The sequence below is a fragment of the Urocitellus parryii genome, chromosome 5 (genome assembly GCF_045843805.1).
Source record: "Urocitellus parryii isolate mUroPar1 chromosome 5, mUroPar1.hap1, whole genome shotgun sequence".
In the NCBI taxonomy this organism is placed as follows: Eukaryota; Metazoa; Chordata; class Mammalia; order Rodentia; family Sciuridae; genus Urocitellus; species Urocitellus parryii.
Genome location: NC_135535.1, coordinates 177,127,106 through 177,152,810, shown reverse-complemented (window position 1 = coordinate 177,152,810; position 25,705 = coordinate 177,127,106). Strand labels below are relative to the sequence as shown.

Below are 25,705 nucleotides of genomic sequence, written 5' to 3'. Positions count from 1 at the left end.
GCCACCATACCCAGCAATATTATTTTTTTCAAATTACATATTTCTCTATTTTCAAAGAAATCATGATATAGAGAGCCTAGTGGCAAACATTCCAATTCCTGGGCATGTTTTACAAGTACGTTCTTTCCTGAATCATACAGTTTTTTGTTGTTATTGTTCTCTTTTTTTTTTTTTTTTTTTTTTTTAACATAGCCTTGCTATATTGCCTAGGATGGTCTCGAACTCATAGGCTTATGCAATTCTCCTACCTCAGCCAAATAGCTAGGACTACAGGTGACACCACTGCACCTAATTGGGTTTTAATAAATTCAGTTGTCATTTATATCTGCAGGTTTTTTTTTTTTTTTTTTTTGGTGGTGGTGGTGCTGGGCCTAAACCCAGGGCCTGGAGCATGCTAGTAAAGGCTCTACCATTAGCCACACAAACCCGGTCCCCAATAAACATTTCTAAGGCCTATTAAGCCTGCAATTCAGGACACAAAAGAAAAAGTGTTTTGTTCACATTCATACACAAAAGCAATTGCATATGTAATTACAATTCTGAAGGGTAAGAAAAAAAGCTTATTTTTTAGTCATTAAAATAGTGAGCTTTTAAAAGCTCCATCTACATATATCTCTTTTCGTAAAAATTTCTAGTTCTTCATTTTGTCATTGACTCAAAATCTGTTAAAGGCTATACAAAATGTTTTCAGAATATACTCACTTCTCCAAAAGAGTAAGGGCTGTGTTTGGATTCACCCGAAGGTACTTTGAAGCTGGCTGTCCATAATCAGCTAGGTAAGTAGACCAATCCCAAACCATAAACAGGTCAAGGAGCTAAGAAAAATGGGGGAAATGTTATATTGACTTTTAATTATTGACCCATACACAAATTAAGTATATGCTATTCTTGGTCCTTTTTAACATGATTTGCTTCTTAGATGGAATGGAAAAAAGAAATTCATATCTAAAACTTCATTAACTGTATTTCATCTTTTTAAATGTTTATTTATTTATTTATTTAAAAAATATTTTAAAATTGTAGTTGGACACAATATCTTTATTTATTTAATTTTATGTGGTGCTGGGGATTGAACCCAGGGCCTTTCCCTTACTAGGCGAGCACTATATCGCTGAGCCACAACCCAGCCCTTAATATTTATTTTTTTTTAGTTTTAGGTGGACACAATATCTTTATTTTACATTTATGTGGTTCAGAGGATGGAACCCAGTGCCTCATGCATGCTAAGCAAGCACTCCACCACTGAGCCACAACCCCAGCCCCAGGACATTATCTTTTTTACTTTGGAATTACTAAAACTGTCAATAGTTGTTTTTCTAATAAATACTGAATTTTCAAATGATCATAAATAAAAACTTTCATTGTTCTGTGAATTATATTAACACATGCTAATGTCTAGAGAATTTATATTTATTCATTGTTCAGTCAGTACTCATATTTAATTAATAGGGGTTGATGCTACTAACTATACAAAGAAATTTAAAGAACCCTTTTCCTTAAAGATATGTTTACCTTTCAAAGGAGTTGTTTGCATGCAGACTTTTCTAAAGTAATTCAAACCAAAGGCTCAGATAATCTCAATTAAGTGCATTAAAGAACCTCTGCTGGATTCTCCCTGGTGACAGATCCCCAGTATTATTATGAAAGGAGGACTTCAGGATTTGGCCTGTTAACTTTAGGCAATCATTTTGTATAAACAAACAACAACAAAAAAAGAAACTCTCTTGTTTTCCATAGTGTCTTAAAATTGACTGTTTGCTTTATAAACTCCAGTTAGAATCATTGTCAAATATGGAAGTAATCTTTTAAAAGCAATGCCATGCCTAACCCAAAGCACCAAACTCCTTATCCAACTTTAAAACAGTAATCCCCTTTAAGCCATTTAAAACCAACTTCCTATCCCCATCTGAATTGTTTCAGAAAGCTAAATGCTTTAGTTACTACTTCCCCTATTTTTTTTTTTTAAACTCACTGCATAAGTTAGGAGACTACTGGTTTAACTTTCAAATGAAGGAAGCATTTGGATTTACTTGAAGAATACATAAACTGACCTACTGACTCTGAGAAGGATGAAACTTCAAGGGTTATTAACCACAACTAAGTAAAGGTTAGAATAAACTATCTTTTCTTTAGGAAGGCAAGGGACTTGTCTGACTATTTTTCCATCCAATTTACAACTTTCAATAGAGGCTCTTGCAAAAGGTAGAAACTGCTATAAAAAATATTAGCTACTGAAAGTAACTACTAAAAGCCACTTACTGTCAGACAAGAAAACATTCTAGGCCATACTAGAAGTTGAAACACTGGTACAGAAAGCATACTGAAACAATGTTTAATATACTGTTTGAAAAAGAAAAGGAAACTTATATGTAAATTTTTTACTGTTGTTTGTCAGTAAATACTTTTCCTCTTTTTTCACATGGAGAGAAAGTTACTTTCATACACTCAGGTGGTGAAAATATAATTGATATAATTTATCTGCAATGTGATCCTCCAAGTGTTTAAGCACCTTATAAAAATGGACATTCTCTGACTCAGTAATTGCACTTCTAAAGGAATGTAACTTCAGGTAACATTAATAAAGGTAAACAAAAATTTATGCACAAAGATGGTAAACTCAAAAATGTTATTTGGATGTTATTTGGTTATCAAAAAATTGAAAACACCATTAATCCCAGTGTTATGAGTGATTAAGTAGTGAGGTGTATCTGCATGATGAATATAATAGTATGTGCTTAAAATTTACATAGAATTTTAAATTACTTGGGAAGATGTTTATGATAAATGTTGCTACTTAATTTAAAAAACATATAAAACATAACTAAAAGAAAAGCTGGGCTTGGTAGTGTACACCTGTAATTTCAGTTTCTCAGGAGACTGAGGCAGGGAGGATACTGAGTTCAAGGCCAGCCTCATCAATTTAGTGAGAACCCATTAAAAAAAAAGACTTAAAAAATATTAACAATGGTAGTTATTTATATGGTGACATTATGGGTAACTGCTACTTACTTTCATAATACTCTACAATGAACATTTGCTAATACTATGGATTTAAAATTTATATATTCACGTATTAAAATACATTCTAATAATGAACACCTTTCACAGTCATCAGTAAAAGCCTCATTCTGAAGGATTCCTCTCAGGTTTATGTATGTGTTTGCACAAGTGTATGTGATCATGCAAACAGTCAGCAGAAAGTAACCACTTAATATATTGGTTGTCATCTCCCTTTCTTTCCAAAGGCATTATTAGCAATGTGACCTTTGGGATGTAGAAGAGGAAAGAGTCTTAAATAAAGTTCTTTTTCTTTCTAAGTTTTTCTACACCCTGGTGAGAAAGGAGGAGTCTACTTAATGAATTAAAAGCCTACATCAATTGCACCTCTGAATACAGTACTGTTTCTTCTACAACACAAAAACAGAACTTTCCTAAACACTAAACTTATAATTTTAATATATGGCCAAATATCACATGCAAATCTCTAGAAACTACAAGAATCACAAAACTTAACCTACCTGCTCACATGTAGACAAATATACGTGCTGTCACATTTACATTAGTACTTGTGCATAATTGATCTATACATGTATCTGTGGAAAGCTGCACATTAAAGATGATGCAATGCATTGCCAATATGGATTAAAGGTCTAAACATCAAGATAAAAATCCCTTTAGTTATTCAACAAATATTGACTGCCCACCTGTAACATTCCAGACACTATGCTAAGTACCATACACGTACTGAAATCAGGCAATATCCCATTCCCCAAGCAGCTTACATTATTAAGTGGGGATGCAATAAACAAGAAAAAAGCTGGGCATAGTTACACACACCCATAATTTCAGCAACTTGGGAGCCTGAGGCAGGAGAATTGAATGTTTGAAGTCAACCACAGCAATTTATCAAGACCCCATCTCAAAATAAAAAAAATAAGAAGGGCTAGAATATTATGCTAAGTGAAGTAAGCCAATCCCCCGTCCTCCCCCCCCCCAAAATACTGATCCATAATGGGATGGGGAAGGGAGTATGGGAGGAATGGAGGAACTTCAGATAGGACAAAGGGGATGGAGCAGAAGGAAAGGGGTTTGGGGGTAGGAAAGATGGTGGAATGAGATGGACATTATTACCCTAAGTACATGTATGAGGACACAAATGGTGTGACTCTACTTTGTGTACAACTGGAGACATGAAAAATTGTAATATGAATTGAAATGCATCCTGCTGCCATGTATAACAAGTTAGAAATAAATAAATAAATAAATTAAAAAATGGAGGACTTGGAAATGTAGCTCAGAGGTAAGACATCCCTGAGTTTGATCCACAAAAAGATAAAAACAAAACAAAAAAAATAGGTAATACGTTGGTGTTAATATGAAATTATTAAAAAAAACACTATTCACAGAACATCCTACTATTAAGCTACAGTAAGACATGAGGAAGCTACTATTACTTTAATACAGAATAAGATAGAAACCACTGATTGTTTATTCATTATTCTCAGTCTCTGTTGGATTCTTCTCTTCTCTTTTCTTGTAGTGGGGATTAAGCTGAGGGTGCTTTACCGCTGAGCTTCATCTCTAGTCCTTTTTATTTTTTGTTTTGAGACAGGGACTCCCTAAATTTCCCAGGCTGGCCTCGAAACTGGGATTCTCCTTCCTCAACCTCCCAAAACTATTGGGATTACAGGTGTGTGCCAGTGAACCTGGCTTTCATTGAATCTAAAGGCTGAACATTTGAGTACCACTTCAGTGTCTAGGTTCCAAAGGATGAATGGATGTAGATAAGAGAGGAATGGGGCCAGCAAGCATGCTGATCTCATTTTCTGATTTCTCATTTCCATGAATATAAGGATTTTTCAAATGCACACTACTGCTGGAAGGAGTAAAGAGAGAAAAGCTTCACCAAGCTGGCAAGCAAAATCAAAGTGTGTTCAGCATAATGAAACCACTCAGTAGATATTCAAGAAAGAACTGATTTACGATAACAGACTACTATTCCAAGTATACCGAGGAGTTTTTAACTTAAGTTTCACGAGTTTAAATTTTAAAAAAAAGAGCACATTATAAACTACTCTGGCTTATACTGCCTGTAGGCAAACTGACTCCTCTCCGTCTCTCCCAGGATTTCAATGGGGATAGCATATTGATAAAGAGGGTAGATTCCTTCATGATATTATTTTTGCATTAGGTCTAGTTATTGAGTAAAACAATTTCTAGAGAAAGCACCACTAATATTTCTGAATGTTATCTTTGATCCACAACAATTATAAGGTCATTTTCCAATTTTTAAAATACATTTCTGTAAAAAGAACGGTATAACACAAAACCAGGACTTTATTCCTCGGTCCCACTTGGCCAGATTTTAGGGCCTAAATCTATTTCCTTAGGTTGCTACCCATTCCTGTTCTGACTGAGAAGCACAAATCCTGTTTTTTGATTTTGATAGCCTAAAAACAATATGACTGAAAACAGAAGGGAGACCACTGGAGGAGAGGAAGGAAGCCAGGTGAAGGGAGGAGGGAAAGGAAAGGGGAGAAATGGAGAATAAAACTAACAAAATTATGTTATGTACACAGATGAATATGTAACAACAGTCCACTATTATGTCCAATTATAATGCAACAATGAAAAAAATCAAAATTGCTCCAGCATCAGAGTGTGATGGGAAGAAAAGAGGAAACTTGGATGCTGTCAGGTGAAATCACTGACATTCAGCTTCACTCCATATTATAGTCAATGCTTTGGGGACTGCCTCTCACAATTGCTCAGGTTTCACAGGATATGCTGTGTTTTTAATATTAAAACCTCAATTATAGAAAATCTCACCTCTATTTGAGTAGTGCTTCCTTCAGATGGCAATGCACAAATAATACATTTGTTATTAATCACACAAAATCTCTTTGAGTCTTGTAAACAAACAGTAAGACATGGTGTCTCAACAGGTGAATTTATTAGTTAACACATATAACTGAAATTCAAAGATGTGGATCAAACATGAACAAAAACAAAAATCTCCCTGGATTATCCAGAAGTAATTTTATAATTACTTATTAAAGGATAAAGTCAGGTATATGGTAATGAAAATTGGTATTAAGTTATATAAACAGGTTTGTCCCAACAGTTGAGTAAAATAATTCCACCTTAAATCCTTTTGGGAAGTAAGCAAACTATGGATCATATAAAAATGAATAGCAAAACAATGTGCCTCAGTTTTATCTCATCACGATTTATAAGATTATCTGAAATTAGTATCCTTTTTTTCCCACCAAGGATTCAAAAATACCCTTCATAACTAATAACATTAAGTGGATTTACACCAATACTTGTACATGAGTTATAAATTTCATTTCCTCAGTGCTCCCTGTGTGTCCAGAAAACAAAAAGAGCAGCTTAAGGGGAGAAGAGGTTGCATGGGTGGTCCCATTTATAGGCTCAAAAAGTTGAATTACGGAGGAATCTATCTGTGTCAACCCATTTAGCTTGCTGACAGCTTCCTATCCCAGGAACTCACTCCTAAACCACACCCAAGAAACTTGGGGTCTCAGACTTGATGAAGTCACTTTATGCAAATGACAGAATGAATCTAGGCAGATTTAAAACCATTCTTTGGAACTCTTGAAGTGGCTTTTTGCCTTTGTAAAAATGAATACACGTTTCCAGGTCATTTTTTCCTTGAATCTGGTTTAGCTTTCTTTGTTTTGGGTCTTTTGGATTTTGCTTTTGAAGCACCTCAGGGGCAGTGACCCAAGACAGAAGAAAATAAAGTTAAGCCAACCTCAAGAGAAAAGCAATTGGGGATACTAGGTTTGCTTTTGTAAATGTGAACAGTGACCTGGGGGCTCAGGGTCAACCTTAGTTCCCCAAGTTCCCTTTTCCAAACACTAAATCCACCTGGGACCTCAGGGTTGCTTTGCAGATTCCAAAAGTAAACCAGGAGATCGGTTTTCCTTTGCCACCAAAAAACAAAGCTGAAGCAAAGCTTCCTAGAGTGCTCCAGAGGTTTAAACAACAACAAAACTCCTAAATCCAATACAGCTTTTAGGAAGAATACTTGTCCTTCGAACAATTCCTAATTAGCTGCCACTGGGAATTCAAGAAAAATAGGTCTTACTAAATTAGCCACATTGGAGAAAAAGCAGAAGTCCTTTTTCTAAATAGATAATGGAATCAAATAATGAGCCCCATATTTTTTATTTTTTATTTTTGTGAGAGGGTTTTGCGAAGTTGCTGAGGCTGGTCTCAAACTTGAGATCCTATTGCCTCACTCTTCAGGATCATGGAGACTATAGGTGTGCACCACCACACTTGGCTCCATGATTTTTAAAGCATTTGGCTTTTCCTTCTTTTACCACTATGTGAAACCATAATCAGAAAACTCCACTTGCAGAATAGAAGATAATTTTAAGTATCAGCCAGAAGAAGCCTGGTCAAAACTATAAAGAAGCAAAACAATATTGTGCCTTCGGCAACCTCCCTTTCTTGCCTTTAGGTTTTAATTTTCCTTGGCTACCTACTGGATTTCTGATACACTTTCACTCAAGTCTGCCTTCTTCAAATGTCCCATTTGCCAAGCCTAGTGTCAGCCAGTCTTGCCACTCTTCCTCTGTGAGGACTAGGAGTGACCTCTGAGCACTTCATGCAGAAGAGGCTGCTGAAAGGCACTGGTGCTCTTAAGTCACTTTACTCAGATGAACTGCATATGGCAGAGGTAGAATGCTCTTCAAGTATTTTTGATGCTCAGCTATATGGAATTCCCAGCACCACAAAAAGAAAAAAAAAAAAAAACTTCGGTAAGCAAGCAACTGTGCAGGCAGCCCTCTGACAGCACCTTGTCTGGGTGAGCTGCTCCTTTTCTGTGTCCTCACAATACCTTCCATATACTGCTATCACATTATTTATCATGGTATACTGTACTACTTTATTTTTCAAGGGTTAGTTTCTCTACCCATTAAATAATCAAACATCAGTAATTCATTTTTTAGTTTTAATGATTCATGGCTATCTAAGGGCTCGATATTTCCAATATCCCAGTGGCTGAAGTGCTTTTTCCTCCTCCTGTAACATACTCTGTAAATGCTTCAAGGATGATGACTTTGTTTTACTTAAAATGTATACCTTCACATTTGACCCAGCACCTGGTAATATAGTAAGCACCAACTAAATGTTGAGATAAACTGTATATGTTACCTTTTTTAAAAAATTTCTTCTTATTTGTTCTACTTAGTTGTATATGGCAGCAGAATGTACTTCAATTCATTGTACATAAATAGGGTGCAAAAACATTTCAATTCTCTGGTTGTACACAGTGTAGAGAAACACCATTCATGTAATTATACATGTACCTAGAGTAATGATGTCCATCTCCTTCCACCATCTGCATATGTTACCTTTTAACATAATTTCATAAGTCTACACAGAATTTATGTCTTACATACTAACAATATGGTTATGTTATTGTTTACATGTAAATTACTAATACAACTTTTGAGTTTAAAGTTCTGCTCCTGAGATTAACTTATGTACTCTAGTGATGCCACCACCAAACATGTTAAATAGCATTCCCAGGTCATACATTTAATTTTTCTGTCCAAATTCATTACATCATCTGCTATACTTACAAAATAGGCAATTATGTAATGACTTCATCAATGAGGCTCAAAGACTTTCAAAACTAAGGAAATTAAACCCTGAAATTCATAAGAGAGGTGTTCACCAGATTTTCAGTTTTCTCTGATGAGTCATTTTGTTTCATTGAAGCTATGAAGAAATAAGATCTGCCAGTATGAATGGACTTTGGAAGAACTCAAGCAACAAAAGAAGACAATATGGATTAGTCAATGAAAAAAATTGTATGCTGATGTGTCTATATTCCAGAACATGGCAGATGCTTTAATGACACACGCTAGACTAAGCTTGAATTTCTTTATGTACTCCTTTTTAGAGCACCTGTTAAGAAAAACAAGGGGGAGGGAATACTAGTTTTTTTCAAATTGTTAGGAATCTAAGTGGGTATTCTCCACCAACTCCCCCCATCCCTCCTAGCTAATGGTTGTGATTTAAAATCAAGCAAATGAAAACTTGGTGAATTTAATAGCTCAATTAACTTAATCTTCAATAAAATTCGTCACATGTGAGACTCTAAAATTTTAGTAAGTCAAACAATATTCATAATTTGCCATTATGAATGCCATTATGTTATTAATGCTGTTGATTTAAAGGAAAAAAAAGCTCAACTAAAATTAAAACTAAATACTTTAGACACCAGAGACATCTTGTCATTCCCTCTTTAAAAAGAAACTCAGATCAAAGAGAAAGAATATTATAACATAGTAGTGAGTACTTGCATTTAAGGGGGCTTGCATCCTTAGTCAGTTCTTTCTTTCAAATCATATAATAGATTTTACCATATTCACTCAATTAAAAATATGTATTTAGTTTATTTTTCTTGAATCTAAAAGGCACTTATTTTTTAACCCCTAATTATTCATTTACTTCCAAACCTGATTGTATATGTAATTACCTTTTGTCAGATATAATAATTTGCTCAATAAACATGTCAGAACACTTGCTACTTAGACTGTTTCAACAGATAAATGTCTTTCCACAACCTCAAGGCATAATTAAATACGGGGAGGAGGGCAGTTATCAAAATCAAACCACACTGAAGCTGATTCACTACGGCAGGAATTCACAGCATGCAGGCAAGGCCTACTTTGGGGCTTGATGCTTGCCTGAGTGCTCAGTTAGTGAAGAGATTTCTAAGACAAGGTAACAGTGACAACACTGCAACATTCTGACTCCCGCAGGTATCCATGTGAACTTCAAAATGGGCAAAAGATGAACTTTTAAGATGCAGTTTAATTAAGAAGCAACTACTGGCAAGTAGCTATTGGTAACACATCCTTACTACAGGTTACAGCAATAGAACACAAAAAAGGAAACTAAATAAAAACAAAGGAAACACATTCCTTGGGAAGATAAATGCAGCCACTGGAATTAAATGGATTGTGACCTAAGTCCTACAATCCTCGTATAATGTGAATCTGCACTATGGGAGTGCAAAGAAAAATCCCTACCTGACCTCTGGATAACCTAAACAGGAAATCAGGACATTTCTAAGGAAAATCAACTGTGTCATCCTGTTAAGATAATTGTTTCCATTGACACTTTGCATAAACATCTTACTCGACCATCAGAAAAAAACCTAAGCCACAGCGTCTCTTCTTTGTAATACATAAAAACAGTGCATGGCCCAGTTCCGTCAATTCATGTGAGAAGGTAAAATTTCATTGATGATAATTAGGAGGAAAACAAAAAAGAGGAGAAAGATATTAATAGGTAAAAAAGTTGGAAGTAGTTATAAATATTAAAAGTAGAACTTAATTCCTGGTAAGAATCTGGGGAATAACTTTAAAGAAAGCCTTAATAAACACCACAAGTTAAAATGAGTAAGCATTATTTTAAAAGAATAATTAAAAAATATGACATTTAATTATGGTGCTTAAGATTGTTAGAAATTAGCTCCATTGGTTGGGGATAATCAAGTCCTCCATTATCTCATTTCATCAATATTCCATGAAGCTGGGTGTGGTGGTGCATTCCTGTAATCTCGGCAAATTCGAGAGGCTAAGACAGGAGGATCACAATTGCAGGGTAGCCTTGGCAATTGAACAAGAACCTGACAGGGGATGTAGCTCAATGGTAAAGTCCCACTGGGTTCCATCCCCAGTGCCACTCCCCTCAAAAAAACCCTTTGAGGATATTATTTGCTTTTCTTATTTGTCACTTGAATAAGAAAACACCTAGGAGCTAATGCTTTAAGCTTGGGGTATAGCTCGGCAGAACACTTGCTTAGCATGATCAAGGTCCTGGGTTTCATCTCATTGACAGAGCTATGTACAAATGATTAGTAGTAGAGCATTAAATATTGCTAAATATTGCGAGGCAGGGTAAAAAGACCTGAAAAACCCTCTAAGGTGATACCTAAACTGAGTCTTAAGAAGGAGTTAATTCAGGACATGTAAAAATATTTTAAGCAGATGGAACAACATGAGGAAAGGCACAAAGATGAGAAATAGTGTGCTCATTAGGAGTGTGATGCACTTTAGTACTGCTAAATTGAAATACAAGTTCAGGACAGGCTGGAGGAAAGGACAGGGGCTGTCTGGATCACAAAAGGATATATGTGCCTTATTTGGGAATTTTGGATAGCCATTGATAGGTTCTAAACAAGGGAGCTGACTTGGTCAGATTCACTACTTAGGTAACTCTAATAGTTTTGTGAAGAATGAATTTAAGGAGAAAAAACTTAAGACAAAAAAATATAAGACTGTTTTGACAACCTTATAATAAACTGAGATAGGTAGCTGGCATAGAAGAGGATGCATAGGTGTAGGCAGATACTTAAGATGGAGAGAAGAGGATGGGTCTGAGAAATATTTTGGAGAAAAAATTCCTAGGACTTGTTGATTAGCTATAAGACATGCTTCCACCAACCAAAACAGAACATAGAAAGAAGACATGATCCAACAATGAGGGAAAATGACATATTGAAAGGATGTGGGACATACATCTAAACAGAAGTATCTACCAAACAATCTGATGTGTATCTGGAGCTCATATCAGTTTACATCAGAGACATGATGAAGAGTGGATCAGCTCACTCAGGTAAAGAGCAGAGACAAAGGGAGTATGCTGCAGAAGAAACCTCAGGGATATTTAGGGAACAAGAAAAGGAGACCACAAAGAAAATAAAAGGGGGCTGGGGATGTGGCTCAAGCGGTAGCGTGTTCGCCTGGAAATCGGTGCGGCCCAGGTTCAATCCTCAGCACCACATACAAACAAAGATGTTGTGTCCGCCGAAAACTAAAAAATAAATATTAAAAAAAATGTATCACATCATGATTTATAATACGGTTTGGTATTGCTGTCATTTAAAAAAAGAAAATAAAAATAAAAACATTAATAGAGTTCAACTTTCAAAGGAGAGGAGATTTTAAAGAGGACATGATGAACACCATTCGTTGTGACAGAAAGAACCAGTCAGATAAAGGCTAAACACATTTACTAGCCTTCTCTGGTGACCTAAGTGAATATTGTTTTAGCACATGGCAAAGCAGATACTAAGAACTGAGGAATGAACGAGAAATGAAGAAAAATGATAATAAGTTCTAAACTACTCTTTTAAGAAAATTTAATGCAAAAGAGAGAAGAGAGGTTGGAAATAGCTAGAATGAAACCAGAAGATTCTCTTTTGGATAGGAGAGATTTGAACATGTTTTTAGGCTGCAGTAATCAGGAAAAGGCTAAAGGAAAAGAAAGGTAGGTGAATACTGAAACAAAGTCCCATAGAAAAGATAGGGTCAAGGGCAAAGGAGGAGAGAGCCTCATTAAAATGGCTACTTACCACCTGAGAATGACAGAAAGGAAGTGCGGTTCGGTGTGCATATCTGCAAATTCAACAGTGGGAGACTACTGGTTATGGAAATGAATGAAAGAAAGCTCCAAGGGGCTGCAGCTTCTCTCAAGTAAGGAAGAACAAAGGTCTCTGAATAGAAATGGGCAATTAAGGGGATACCAATCTTTTTCACTGCTTAGCCGGTGAAAAAAATGTGCATGGCAACTAGAGAGGGCTGCAGTGATAGTATACCCTGAATTTTATGAGGAGACGGTGAAGAAAGCATTCTGACAACAGTTGAAGCAGTAAGGCCATTTATATTGGAGTGAAGGTTTTCAAGTGATTCGATGTAAGAGTGCTGGACGAAATGAAAAGAGAGACTACATAGAATAAGGGAACAAAACAGGAGAAAGGTCAGGAGGTTGGGGAGGGGAAAATGAAAGTGAAAAAAGGGATTTAATTTCACTGAGAAATGGCAGTGTCTGACCAGGTCTCATAGAGAAAAATGGTGAAGGCTGCAATTAGATTTCCAAAAGGGCAGGGAAACATCTACCTGAATGTGTGAAATCTCAGAACACCTGGAGCAGCTGCAACAGCCCTGCTAAGGGGAGAGTTTTTGAGAGCTGTAGAACCAGTGATTAGATTTTCTGAAGTCCCTTCCTTCTGATTCTCAAGGCTTAGAATATCATGATCATGAAAATCGTAGATTCACAGACTGAAGATAATTAACAATGCCCTGACATTTAAGAAAACACAGAAAAGAATCAAAGAAAAGGAGAAAACTTTACATTGTAAAATACTGTAGGAACTAAAATGTCACTTAACATTAGTATTAAGCATTGAAATATATACCTAAACATAATTTTAGGCAAAAATATTATAAAAGATTTATTTTCAAATTAAAAAGCCCCTCAGTAATTTGTCTTCTGATATTAGTAAAAAATTCATCATGATTATATCCAATTGGCTCTCAAGAGATCACTATTGACCTTTTCACTGATACTAATTTCTTTTACAATATGCTTTACACGTGCGAGTGGAGGAATGCATTCCTTTGAAATGCCAAAAATTTTAGCAGTGTTGAGTTCTCTGATCCTTCTACATTTCAAGATGGGTAGCTCTGTGGGCTACTGATAATTTTCTAAAGTTTGGAGTAAGTATATATGCCGGGTTCTGGGATTTGGAACAGAGGTAATAGCTCTCCCTTTAAGATAATCAATAAAAGCTTACTGAACTATAAACTAATTTTTACTTCATACAACACTTTTGAGAAGCAAAAGATTAAGTACTGTGTCTTTTCTGGCACAAAACAGCCACAAAGGAAAAATAGATTAATATATAAGAAAAGCTACTTTAAACCATTGGAAAGGTTTGTATACAGTTTCAGTCTGAGATCATTTCACATACAGATGGGTTACCTATAGTGGATCCTGATTATGCAAAGTTCACTTAATCTCCTATGGTTAGTTTTTCTTTATCTCCATTCTAGACCATTAGCTATATTTGTGCACACATTTTCACTTGAACATCTGATTCAAGGGAATGCAGGCCTTTCAGTACTTTATAAAAGGAGAAACTAAGTTTCAGAGAGATTGTGTCTTGTTCAAATTTATATGTAAAATATAACTGGAATCTAATTTCTTATTTATTTGTTTTGTTTTGTTTGGGGATGGGTGGGTATTGGGGATTTTACACAGGGGAGCATAACCACTGAGCTTTAGCCTCATCTAATTTACTATTTATAGTGCTTAAAAAACTAGACTAGGATGGCTTAATTGACATAAGATTTCCTTTTGTTTGTATGTATACCAATCTGCTCTCAAAAAGAATGCTAAATAGGGCCTTTTAGAGCCCTATTTAGACTCACACTGTATATGGCAAATGCTGATAGGTGCTGTATAGGGAATATTGTTTTATAAATCGAAAAGATGCTAATAGTGACAGTGGTGATTATTTGTAATAGTCATTAGCATGTGAAACACTGTATTATTACTGTTTTGTTTTTTTTAGACAAAGTATTTAACTATTTAAAATTTCATAACTATATTCCAAACTACTTATATGAAAAAAAGAGAAACATTCAATAAAAGACAATTGTTAGAGACAAATATTTCTTATCCATGAATAATAACAAGTTTGGCAAAAATGTGATTTTGTGTATGTAGGGGGGATTGAATTTGTGTGCTCTACCAATGAGCTTCATTCCCAGACCTTTTTATTTTCGAGTTTATGATTCTCTTGTCTCAACCTCCTGAATTGCTGAGATTACAGGTATGCAGCACTGTGCTGGCCCAAATATGAATTAATTTTGAAAGATATGCTTCACTGTTGGATAGTGTCAATACTGAGTTTCTATTTAATGATTAAGTTAATGTATATAATATATTGATCAAAGACCAAAATTCACAATCCTTTACTGTGATCAACTATTTAAAAATTTTTAAGCTATTCCTTTGAGTGAAAAAAATGATAAGAATTTTGACGATTAAGAAAACATTTAAAGGGGGAATGGGGGTGGGAAAGATGATGGAATGAGATGGATAACATTACCTAGGTACATGTATTACTGCACATATGGTGCAATGCTACATCATGTACATCCATAGAAATGTAAAATTGTGCTGCAATTGTGTAATGAATCAAAATGCATTCTTCTGTCATATATACCTAATTTTTAAAAAAATCTGAGGGCTGGGGATGCAGCTCAGTGGTAAAGAGCCTGTCTTGTACTCCAAGTCCTTGGTTTAATCCTCAACACTGCAAAAAACAAACAAAAAAACAAAAACAAAGAGTATGCACACAAGAGAGAAAGAAACTAAAAATCAACAAAACTCAGCACAGTGATGGATTATGGACATCTGTAATCCCAGCTAGTTGAGAGGCTAGGGTAGGGAGATAGCTAGTAAGAGGCCAGCCTGAGCAATTTAGTAAGACCTTATGCTGGCCAACTTGGTAAACTTTTAACTCATTAAAAAATAAAAAGAGCTGGTGATGCAGCTTAGTGATAGAAGTTTGCCTAGTATGTGTGAGGCCCTGGGTTTAATCCCTAGTACCCCCCACCCCTGACACATACACACACATACATACACACACACACACACACACACACACACACAAACCCAACCAAACAGTAAGCATGTATTATTTAATGTTATTTTTGAAGTTATTAAAGTGTATGTTTACTTCGAGTTTTTGTTTTCAAAAATTATTTGAGAGAGTAATTTTCAAAAGTATTAAACAGCTCAAACTTTATTCTTAAAGTAACAGTAAAACCCCCAAATCAAAATTTGTATTAATAACTGAAGATAAGAATACAAATCACCAACATATTAAAACACAAACTGTAAACTTCCAGAATTATGACACTGGAACACAAAGAAGAAAAAAGCAAAAGCCATTTAAGTTCAGACTAATCCTTTATAACCTAAGCTCTCCCAAAGGGCAAGCATACTTTTCTAATATTTGGACCTTATGGTAAACTATGTGAGATGTCTGGTCTTGTTACATTCAGGAATAAACTCAAATACATTTTCCTTTAATTCTTTGGTACTTCAAATGAAGTAAAATAGTCTAAAGAAAAAAATGCCTGCTGGAGGAGCTGTGTGAACAAGCTTGTTGTCCTGCTACTGTATCTAGTTAAGCATTCGGATACTACAACTCTGGCAAATCCCACTAATACTTTAAGAAGTCAAAGGCTTTAAAACTTCTAAAGAAAGTTCCTGTGGAGTAGTCACATGGGCAAGTTTAAGCAAGCAGGGTGTGTATACAATATGGTAACAAATATAATACAAACAAAAGAAGATTTGCTTAATTATAGTGGAAATAATTGTTATTTAAAAGTGACTTCTTCATTATAAAAGAATAAACTGGACCAGTGGCAAAAGAATTGTATGTTATGATGCCTTAAGACTAGAAACAGAAGACAAAAATTTCAAAGTAAAGTCCTGGCAGACACCCAGTCTCCATGGCAAGAATTCTGGCCAAACAATTCCTTCATAACTTCCAAGGCTTGTTCCTGTTCTTAGAGATAGAAGCTGAAGTTGTTCATTTTTAGACAAATGCAGTTTGAGCCCTGCAAATTTTTAAGGTTCTCCTGTTTTTCCATGGTGATGTACATCAGAACTTATTTCCTAAAATTTATAATTATTTGGGCATAGGAGAAAGGAATTTTCAGACTAAGCATAAAAGGATGGAAGAAAGCGGTTGATGGGGATAATAAGAACAAGGAGGTGGGTGCCCAGGTTCCTTCTTTTTTTAAGCAATATTGGTGAATGAAAATGTCAGCTCCTAATAGTTCACCACAATGTAGACCTGGCACACTAGCCTTGCTACTGCCCTGATGAAATATGCTAAGTACAGATAGATGGTAATTGCTGACTCCATCCACTATCGGCCTCTTTAATGTAAATGTCAAACAATTCACTAACTTCAGCAATGAAGACTAAGCATGCCAGGAAAAAGATCTTTCCTAGAAATAAACTGTACAATACTTTTTTTCTTAGATATTTCATTAAATTATTAAAATATAAAGTTGAAATAGTCCAAGAAAGTTTCCCAAGATCATGCAATGGTTATTAAGTGAAGCATGATTCCACCCTGTCTCCAATTTCCTACTTAATAGTATTCTTGTTATTGCACCACTCAGATATTTCAGTAGCTTTCTTTTTATACTCTCTCATTTCTATTCTTTCAATAAGATAACTTTATCTTCATTGATATCAGCTAACTCATATCTCAAATAGTCTGGCTCTTATTTATATTGCTACCATTCACATGTGTTTTCCCAGTGCTGGTCTATGAGAGATACTCAATAAACATTTGTTTAATAAATGAAATAGTAAGTGAACAAACAAATAAAGGACCCATCCACATTTAATGCTTTTACTACTGCCAGTTTTAGGACTCCATTAGCAAATGTTTAATTTATTAACACGCTACATTGTTCCAAAAGGGCTTTATGGCAACTTACAAAACTACACACAAAATAAATACAATTCAATAAGTGAGAACAGCCAGGACCAAGAGAAAGTAAGAGGAGGAGAGAAGAAGTTAGTATATGGAATGCAGGTGATGCTATCATGTACACCTGCATTTTCTAGCTCCAAAATAAAGATGAAAATATAATTAATTATATAATTTACAGTATACAGAGACAGGGCCTTGAAAAATCACTGAGACTGGACTTGATCCTCCTGCCTCAGCCTCCAGAGTTGCTGAGATTACAAGCAAGTGCCACTGCATTTACATTTTAAAATGTAAATCAAATCAAACCCTTCAATGATTTCCCAACATACTTACCATCTAAACTCCTTAATAAGGCCCTCAAAGTCCTACTTAATTTGGCCCTGATAATTTTCCTCATCTCATGTACACCTCTTTTCCCCTGGTTCACTAAAAATTACAGCCATACCATTGCCCTTTCTGTTCTTTGACCCATCTTAGGACTTCATATTTTCTCTGTCAGGAACGCTATTTCCCTATATCTTCCAATTTTATTCAGATATCCTCTCTAGTGTCACCTCCTTAAAGAGGTATTCCTGGCCAAAAATCTGAAGTTGCCTACTTCACCTCCAGTTATTATCAAACTACACTGTTTTATTTTTCTCTTACCATCTAAAAGTTATTTCTCATACCATCTAAAAGCTATTTATTTAAAGTTCCATCTAAAATTATTTGAAATTCTCATTATCTATTGGGGCTCTCCTTCCAACAAAATGAGATTACAAAAATGAGGAGAGGATCTGCCTATCTTATTCACCACTGTACTCTTAGCACTTAGAATAGTGCCCAGAACAAGTGTGCAAACATTTATTAAACACATGAAGAAACACCTAAAAAAGAAACAGGTTCCAGTGATATGGCTTAATATGAACAGCTTTCCATTTCCTTTAGAGTAGTCAGTGGTAGATAGCTGATCATTTTTAGGTCTTACGTACTACTTTTGACATGAAAACATGGAGCTTTCTTCTCAGAAAAATATACACAATAACAAAAGCTGCATGTACCTCCTAATAACAACCCATGATTCTAGATTAGAATCTGTGATCTAAAAGCCTTAGTAAGGGCCTTTGTGCAATGCAGTCTACACTATAACCAATTCCTGTCCATAGAGATGAAGGGTAAGGGGGGGGAATATCAATAAAAATTTGCATATTATTCCTAACAGATTTCTCTGTAAGGTGATAGAACCTAACCTCACATAGGTAAAGTCCATGACTGATGGTTACTTAGTCCTTTTGTAGTGTACTGAGAAGCCCAGATTTGTAATTTAACATGAAAAAAAATGGCATATGTGTTATGACACAGGTAATAAAATCTGTGAGTATTATGGATTGCCTCTTTTAAAAATGGCAAAGACTATATTCTTACTCTAATTAAACAAGATTGTATTGGGTTAGGATATAGATAAGAACAAGTGAGTTGTAGGGGTTGATAAAGTTAAACAACAAAAACACAGAGAGTGGTCATGTAGCCAGCTCAGTGGTAGAGAGGCCCTGGGTTCAATCCCCAGCAACAAAAACAAAAAGTACAAAGAATTGGCTTACATTCAGAATAATCTATGAACTCTCCCGGAGGCAGAGGCTCTTCCCTGAGTACTATTAATAAAAAGATGCATGTGCAGGGTCATAAAATTACTTTCAAAAAAGTATTATTTTAAAAACTATGTCAGATCAAAGAGGTGGTGGCAAGAAAAAAGAACATTTAAGTACAGAACTCGTCTCCTAGCTGACAAGGAGGACTTGATATCAGGTAAAAGATATCATCTGAACAAAGTCACTTTTGTTTCTGTACTTTTTCTCTTTTTGCATTTGTAGGTCAACTGGGCAAGGACACTTCTATAAATTCTAAAGGACTTAAATCTTTTCTCCATAATATTTTTTAGTATTACTGAATAGTAATACTATTTTCTTTCTGGAATTTTTGGCTTTGTTTTAAGAATTTTATTTTGACAAGTATTAGATATTCTGTCTTAAGGAAAGGTACAATTATCCTGAAAAATGTAACTTTTACTGTATTTCCTCTTTACTACAATAAGACCTTTTTACAACAAGCAGAAAAAATAAAACATTAATTTTGTCAAAATATCTATTATTCAAAAATTTTCCATCTCATTTATAATATATGAAGTATATTAGTAAGGAAAAAAATCCCAATAATGAGTATATTCTTTCTGAGTATGAATAATGTGGTTCAACAATAATACCTTGATAATTCACTAAGGAATCTGACAACTGTTCAGATTTGAACTTTATATGAGCTGGTATTTTAATTTCCCACTTAAATCTTTTCATTTTTCACAAGCCATCCTATATTACCATTTCATGCTTCTTTTTTTTTTATTATTGGTCTTTCAAAATATTACATAGTTCTTAATACATCATATTACACGGTTTGGTTCAAGTGGGTTATGAACTCCCAATTTTACCCCGTATACAGATTGCTGAATCACATCAGTTACCCTTCCATTGATTGACATATTGCCTTTCTAGTGTCTGATGTATTCTGCTGTCTGTCCTATTTTCTATTATCCCCCCTCCCCTCCCCTCCCCTCCCCTTTTCTCTCTCTACCCCTTCTACTGTAAATCATTTCTTCCATTTGTATTATCTTGTCTTACCCCCCATTTCATGCTTCTTAAAAACAAGTTATTCTGTGTGACTGACTGGCTGGGTTTACTGTACTTAAGTATCAGTAATCCTCTAGTAATTATCATCTTTCATAAAATCAACTGAATGCTTAAAAAAGGAAGTTTGAATTATTTTTAAAAGAATTAAAATTTAAATTTCTTACTTTTTATTATTTACATTTTAATATTTAAACTTTATCTATTTATTTTAAAGTTTAATCTATTTGCTATTATAATGCTCTGTTTTAATCTGATAGTTCTAGGGACCCACAAGTTAATTTACTAGTGGTCCAAACAAATCTGTTTTTAAACTATGCCACAAAATATTGCTTTGTAGAATGAAAAAATTTTTGTTTGTACAAAGTATTCAGCATCCAAACAAGTTTGGTGGTGGTGGGGGGAATATACTTTTACTATTGAAGCCTTTAATTTGCAAATAAAATTCTGAATTTATAAGAGGAAAACAATATATGGAATTTTCCCCATTTACTTGATCACAGTTTACTTTCTTCATGACTCACTGTTCCAGTAATGGTTTGAGAAATGCTGCTTTATATTCAATCATTGCTGATCACTTAATTAAGGTAGACACTGCTTTTGTGCAAATTCTTATAATTCATCTGCCCATAAATTTTTTGTTTTGTTTCTTTTTGCAGTCCTGAAGATTGAACCCAGGGGCACTCTACCATTGAGCTACACCTCCAGCCCTTTTTATTTTTATTTTGAGACAGCTTCTATATTAAGTTGCCCAAGCTAGCCTCAAACTTGCCATTCTTCTGCTTCAGCCTCTCATGTACCTAGGATTGTACCTGAGTGTGCACTATTATACCCAGACAAAATAGTTTTTTATCCATTAAAGAAGAAGCAGTTGGTTCCGGGAAGATGATGACATTTCTTAGAAATAACATGACTGTTTTAGGATTCCTAATGCCAATCAAGATAAATCAAAATATATTTATATGTTACTTTAATTTGAGAATAAGTCTTACTTTAGAAACACTCTCACCAAAAATAGGATATAAAAATAGTTCTTTTAAGGAACATTTGTTTGTATGGAACAGTAACTTATGTGTAATACCTCAATTCTTAGCCAAAAAAAAAAAAAAGCCAACTTTTTCCAAAAGTGGTTTTAAACAGAGCTAAAAGGTTTACATTCACTTATTCAACATTTATGGATTGTTTACTATGTGACAGGAGTTGTGCTAGGACATAGATATATAGCAATGAACAAAAAGCATAAATCTTGTCCTCATAAGTTTGTACTTTAGTTTTTTCTCTTTTTAGAAAACATATTGCCTATTTTGCTATAAATACTTACTCTAGAATTGCTTTACTTTAATAACTTTGATGTGATAAGAGGATAGTTAGGGTGGTGTTTAAAATCCCAAAACTGCTGGGAATAGTGGAGTACACCTGTAACCCCAATCACTCAGGATCTGAAGCAGGAAGGTTGCCAAGTTAGAGTCCAGCCTGGACACTTAGCAAGACCCTGACTCAGGAAAAACAAAAAACAAAACAAAACCCTATCAAAACTGCAATCAACTAATTGCTTCTGAGGATGGAACAAAACATGAAATTAGAAAAAAGTTAGAAAAAGACATCAAAAAACATTTTATTTGATATTACATGCACATGTCACTTATATGTTATGCACATGTCACAGTATTATGTTTTATAATTAGTTTACATTAAAATGCTTTGAGGTTCAATTCTCTTTAATAAATGGTGCTGGGTCAATTGAATAACCGTGTAGAACAAAATGAGTCATGAACCTATACTCCACATCATATATACAAATCAGTTCCAGATAGATTGTGAACTTAAATATGAAAGATAAAAACAATAAAATTTTTAGAAGAAAATATCTGTATATTAAGTTGCCCAAGCTAGCCTCAAACTTGCCATTCTTGCCATATCAGTGGTAGGAAAGGATTTCTTAAACAAAACATTAAAAGAACTAACATAAGCTGGGAAATGATAGACTTGATTTCATTAAAAGTATTTCATCAAAGGCAATGGATATAGCTCAATGCCAAAATGCTTGCCTAGCATGCATGAAGTCTGTGTTTAATCCCAAGCATGGGGCTGTGGAGGGAAACCAGGCACAGTGGCACACATCTGTAACCCAGCAGCTCAGGAGGCTGAGACAGGAGGATCACAAGTTCAAAGCCAGACTCAGCAACTTAGTGAGGCCCTAAGCAACTTAGACCCTGTCTCAAAATAAAAAAAGCTTGGAATGTTGCTCAGTAGCTCAGTAGTTGAGTGCCCCTGGGTTCAATCCCTGATAACAACAACAACAACAACAACAACAACAAAAAGATTTCCTCAAAAGACATTGAACAGCGGAAAGACAAGCAACAGAGCAGGAGAAAATGTCTCCAATACATATATCAGACAAAGGATTCATACTCAGAATATATAAAGAATTTCTATACATAAGTAAGAAGTAGACAACAAAATAGAAAAAAAAGGCCAAAATCTGGATACATTATCCATAAAAGAGGATATTCATGGCTAACATATATATAAAAAGGAGTTCAATTTTATTAGCCATCAAGATATATATATTCAAACAATAATGTAAATTACTATACAACTACTAGAGTGGCTAAAAATGAAGAAACAGACAATGCCAAAAGATGAAAAGGAGGTACAACAACTATACCACTGCCTGAAATGTAAACTAGCACAATTGTTGTGGAAAACTGCTTCATAGTATTTATTAAAATATCACATGTGTACAACATCTGATTCAGCAATTCCTCAATATAATGCCGCAACAGAAATGTGTGCATATGTTCATCAGAAGACATAAAATAGAATGTTCATGTTAGCACTATTTATAATAGCAAATCTGGAATCAATTAATATGTCTACCAACAGGAGAATGTATAAATAAATTATAGCATATTTGTACAAGGGCTGTCTACTTAGCAAAGAGAATGAATGAGCCACAGATAAAGACAACAATATGGACATATTTCACAAGCATAATATGGAGCAAAAAAAAAAAAAAGGCACAATCAAAAATACTGCATGTAGGGGCGGGGGATGTGGCTCAAGTTGTAGGGTCCTCACCTGGCAAGCATGAGGCACTGGGTTGGGTCCTCAGCACTACTTAAAAAAAAAATAAAATAAAGATGTTGTGTCTACCTAAAACTCAAAAATAAATATTTAAAAAAATACTGCATGCCTACGAAGTTCAAAATCAGGCTAAATTTATGGTGTTAGAAATCATGACAGTGGTTATCCTTTGAGAGGAAGGACAATCAAGACTGGAAAGAGGCACGGTGACGGTACTTTCAAATTCTCTATATGTAATTGAGAGGAATGATCAAGTCCTCTTTTCCATAGTTTGCCCCAAATCAAATACCTGAAAACAGTACTTAATCTCACAAAGGATAAGGAAAATGATAATATTTATGGCCTAGGATTGTATTTGAAAGAAAATGGTATACTTTACTTACCCCAGGCTCAACAGAACCACACATTTGATTTTCTATTACAAAGGTATACCTCTAAGGCTTTGAACTACATATTCCAAGAGTTTTAAAAATGTTCTTCATGACAAGTATCTGATCCCTTACAAACCTTGTAAAGGTATACCAGGAGCTCTGCCATTTCTGAGTGCCTACATCATCAAGCAATATTTGAGGCACCGTCTTTTTTTTTTTAAATGTATATTTTGTTAGTTGTAGTTGGACGCAATACTTTTATTTTATTTTATTTATTTTTATGTGGTGCTGAGGATCGAACCCAGGGCCACACACATGTACTAGATGAGCGCTCTACTGCTGAGCCACAACCACAGCCCTTGAGGCACAGTCTTAATAGCTTCAATCACTGTAGTCTGACCCAAATACCACACTATTTTATGAATGCAGTCTAAGAATTCTCATCACATAATTTGGAGGTTAGCTAAAACTACCAGATCTTTTTCTACAGGTCAATATTCCTCAGTACGTCGTATAAATTTTTCAATTAAAAAAGTTAACTACAGCATATAATATATTCCTTACTAAATTTAAGTTGGTTACTTTTGGCTCATTTCTCAAGCCTATTGAGAACACTTTGATTCTGTCTTCTATCATCTTAGGTAACTCTCCAAGCTCTATATAATCTACATATATAATTCACATTTTTGTCTTTATTCAAGCTAATAATTTAAACATATGTTGATCCCAACTATCAAAGATAATCACCTATAGAGTGCTACCAGAGTTGTCCCAAAGCAGCATTTCCCAAAGGATGTTTTATGTACCACATCCTAAAATGAGTCAGGAGAAAGGTTAGTGAAGAGTTTGGGAAATGCTAAGTTACTGAAGAATGTGTTTTACAATTCTAATGAACATGATGAGTCTCTAAAAGGGGAGGGATTAGAATAGAAAATACTTCCCAAACATTTGATTTAGGAAACTTTTCTTTCCTTTTCCTTTTGTTGAGATGCTGGGGATGAAACCCAGGGCCGACACATGCTAGGCAAGTGTTCTACCTGAATTTCCAGCCTGGAATTTTTTTTTTTTTTTAACTTTTCTTACCTTGAGAAATCAGCAGTCCCAGAAAGACACTTTTAGAAACACTGTTCTAGGGTGATAATGATCCATTAGCCAACATTCTTTGGGGCATGAGATTATTTTATTATCTACAACCCACATTACTTTATCATCAGATTACCTCAATATATTCATATTGTCCAAAAGATGCTCAAGACACTATCAAGTGAAACAACATCTCACTAGTCTAAGTAATTTATCATAAAGTGAAATAGGATCAGTTAAATAGGATTTAGTACTAGACTTAGTGAAGCCATAAATGCTCAATCTACTGTGTAATTATGCTACTAAGAAGCTATAAAGTTTATATATATATAAATATATAAAACATATATACATGTTTTCTATCAAAATAATTATATTTAAAAAGTTTTGGTGATTAGAAAATAATCTTTAGTTACTTATGGAATACTTCATTTTCCAGTGAAATATTTCTATTGTATAAGAATGAGTTATAAAAATTATCACTGAATGCTGCATACAGAAAATCTCAAAAATTTAAGATTTTCATATATTGCTAAAAAGAATTTCACATATTCATTGAAGTCTATCTAAAAGATATATAACAAGTTTAACAAAATAGATGGGTTTTGTAAAAGGAAAAAAAACCCAGAATATATCAAAATATATTTATTATATTATATTAACATATGTAGTGACTAAACTTCAAAGGGGTGGGTGGGAGGATGACAGGTTTTACAGGCAAATCATGATCTAACAGCATATTTAAATTGAGGCAGCATATTCACATACTATAGTACCAGTAGCACTAATCCTCCACATTGCCTATTGGGGCAGTAGCTAGTAAGATGTTGTTGAGATAACTGGCTTCCATTAGCAAGTATGTGATTGGCAGGATGATAAAGTCTTTTCACTCACAGGTCAGCTATTTCCTTTTCTTTAGACCAGGGCAATCCTGATGATCCATCTTTTAGCTACAGTCTCTCATTGAGTCCCAATTCTCTTGCCTTCAGCTTTGATACGGTTCTAGCTTTCCTCTTGTATCAGCTCATACTTGTCATCAACTCCTCTATTCAGTAGAGCAAATATCAGGAGTTTGACCTCAGGGCAAAGTCCGGGTGGGCAGGTAAAATTTGACCACTGGACCTACTTCCTAATCTTTCATA

The 25,705-nt window shown here is 34.7% G+C and overlaps 1 protein-coding gene across 9 annotated transcripts in view; it reads right to left on the bottom strand.

Annotated features, from left to right (window-relative positions):
- The window catches only part of Exoc6 (exocyst complex component 6), a 217,487-nt gene that overhangs the window by 2,183 nt on the left and 189,599 nt on the right, over positions 1-25,705 (bottom strand). For all 9 annotated transcript variants that reach the window (XM_077798734.1, XM_026397372.2, XM_026397376.2 and 6 more), the window contains one exon: positions 703-815. In XM_077798734.1, coding sequence (XP_077654860.1) covers positions 703-815 — 113 coding nt within the window. The remainder of the gene's footprint in view (positions 1-702; positions 816-25,705) is intronic.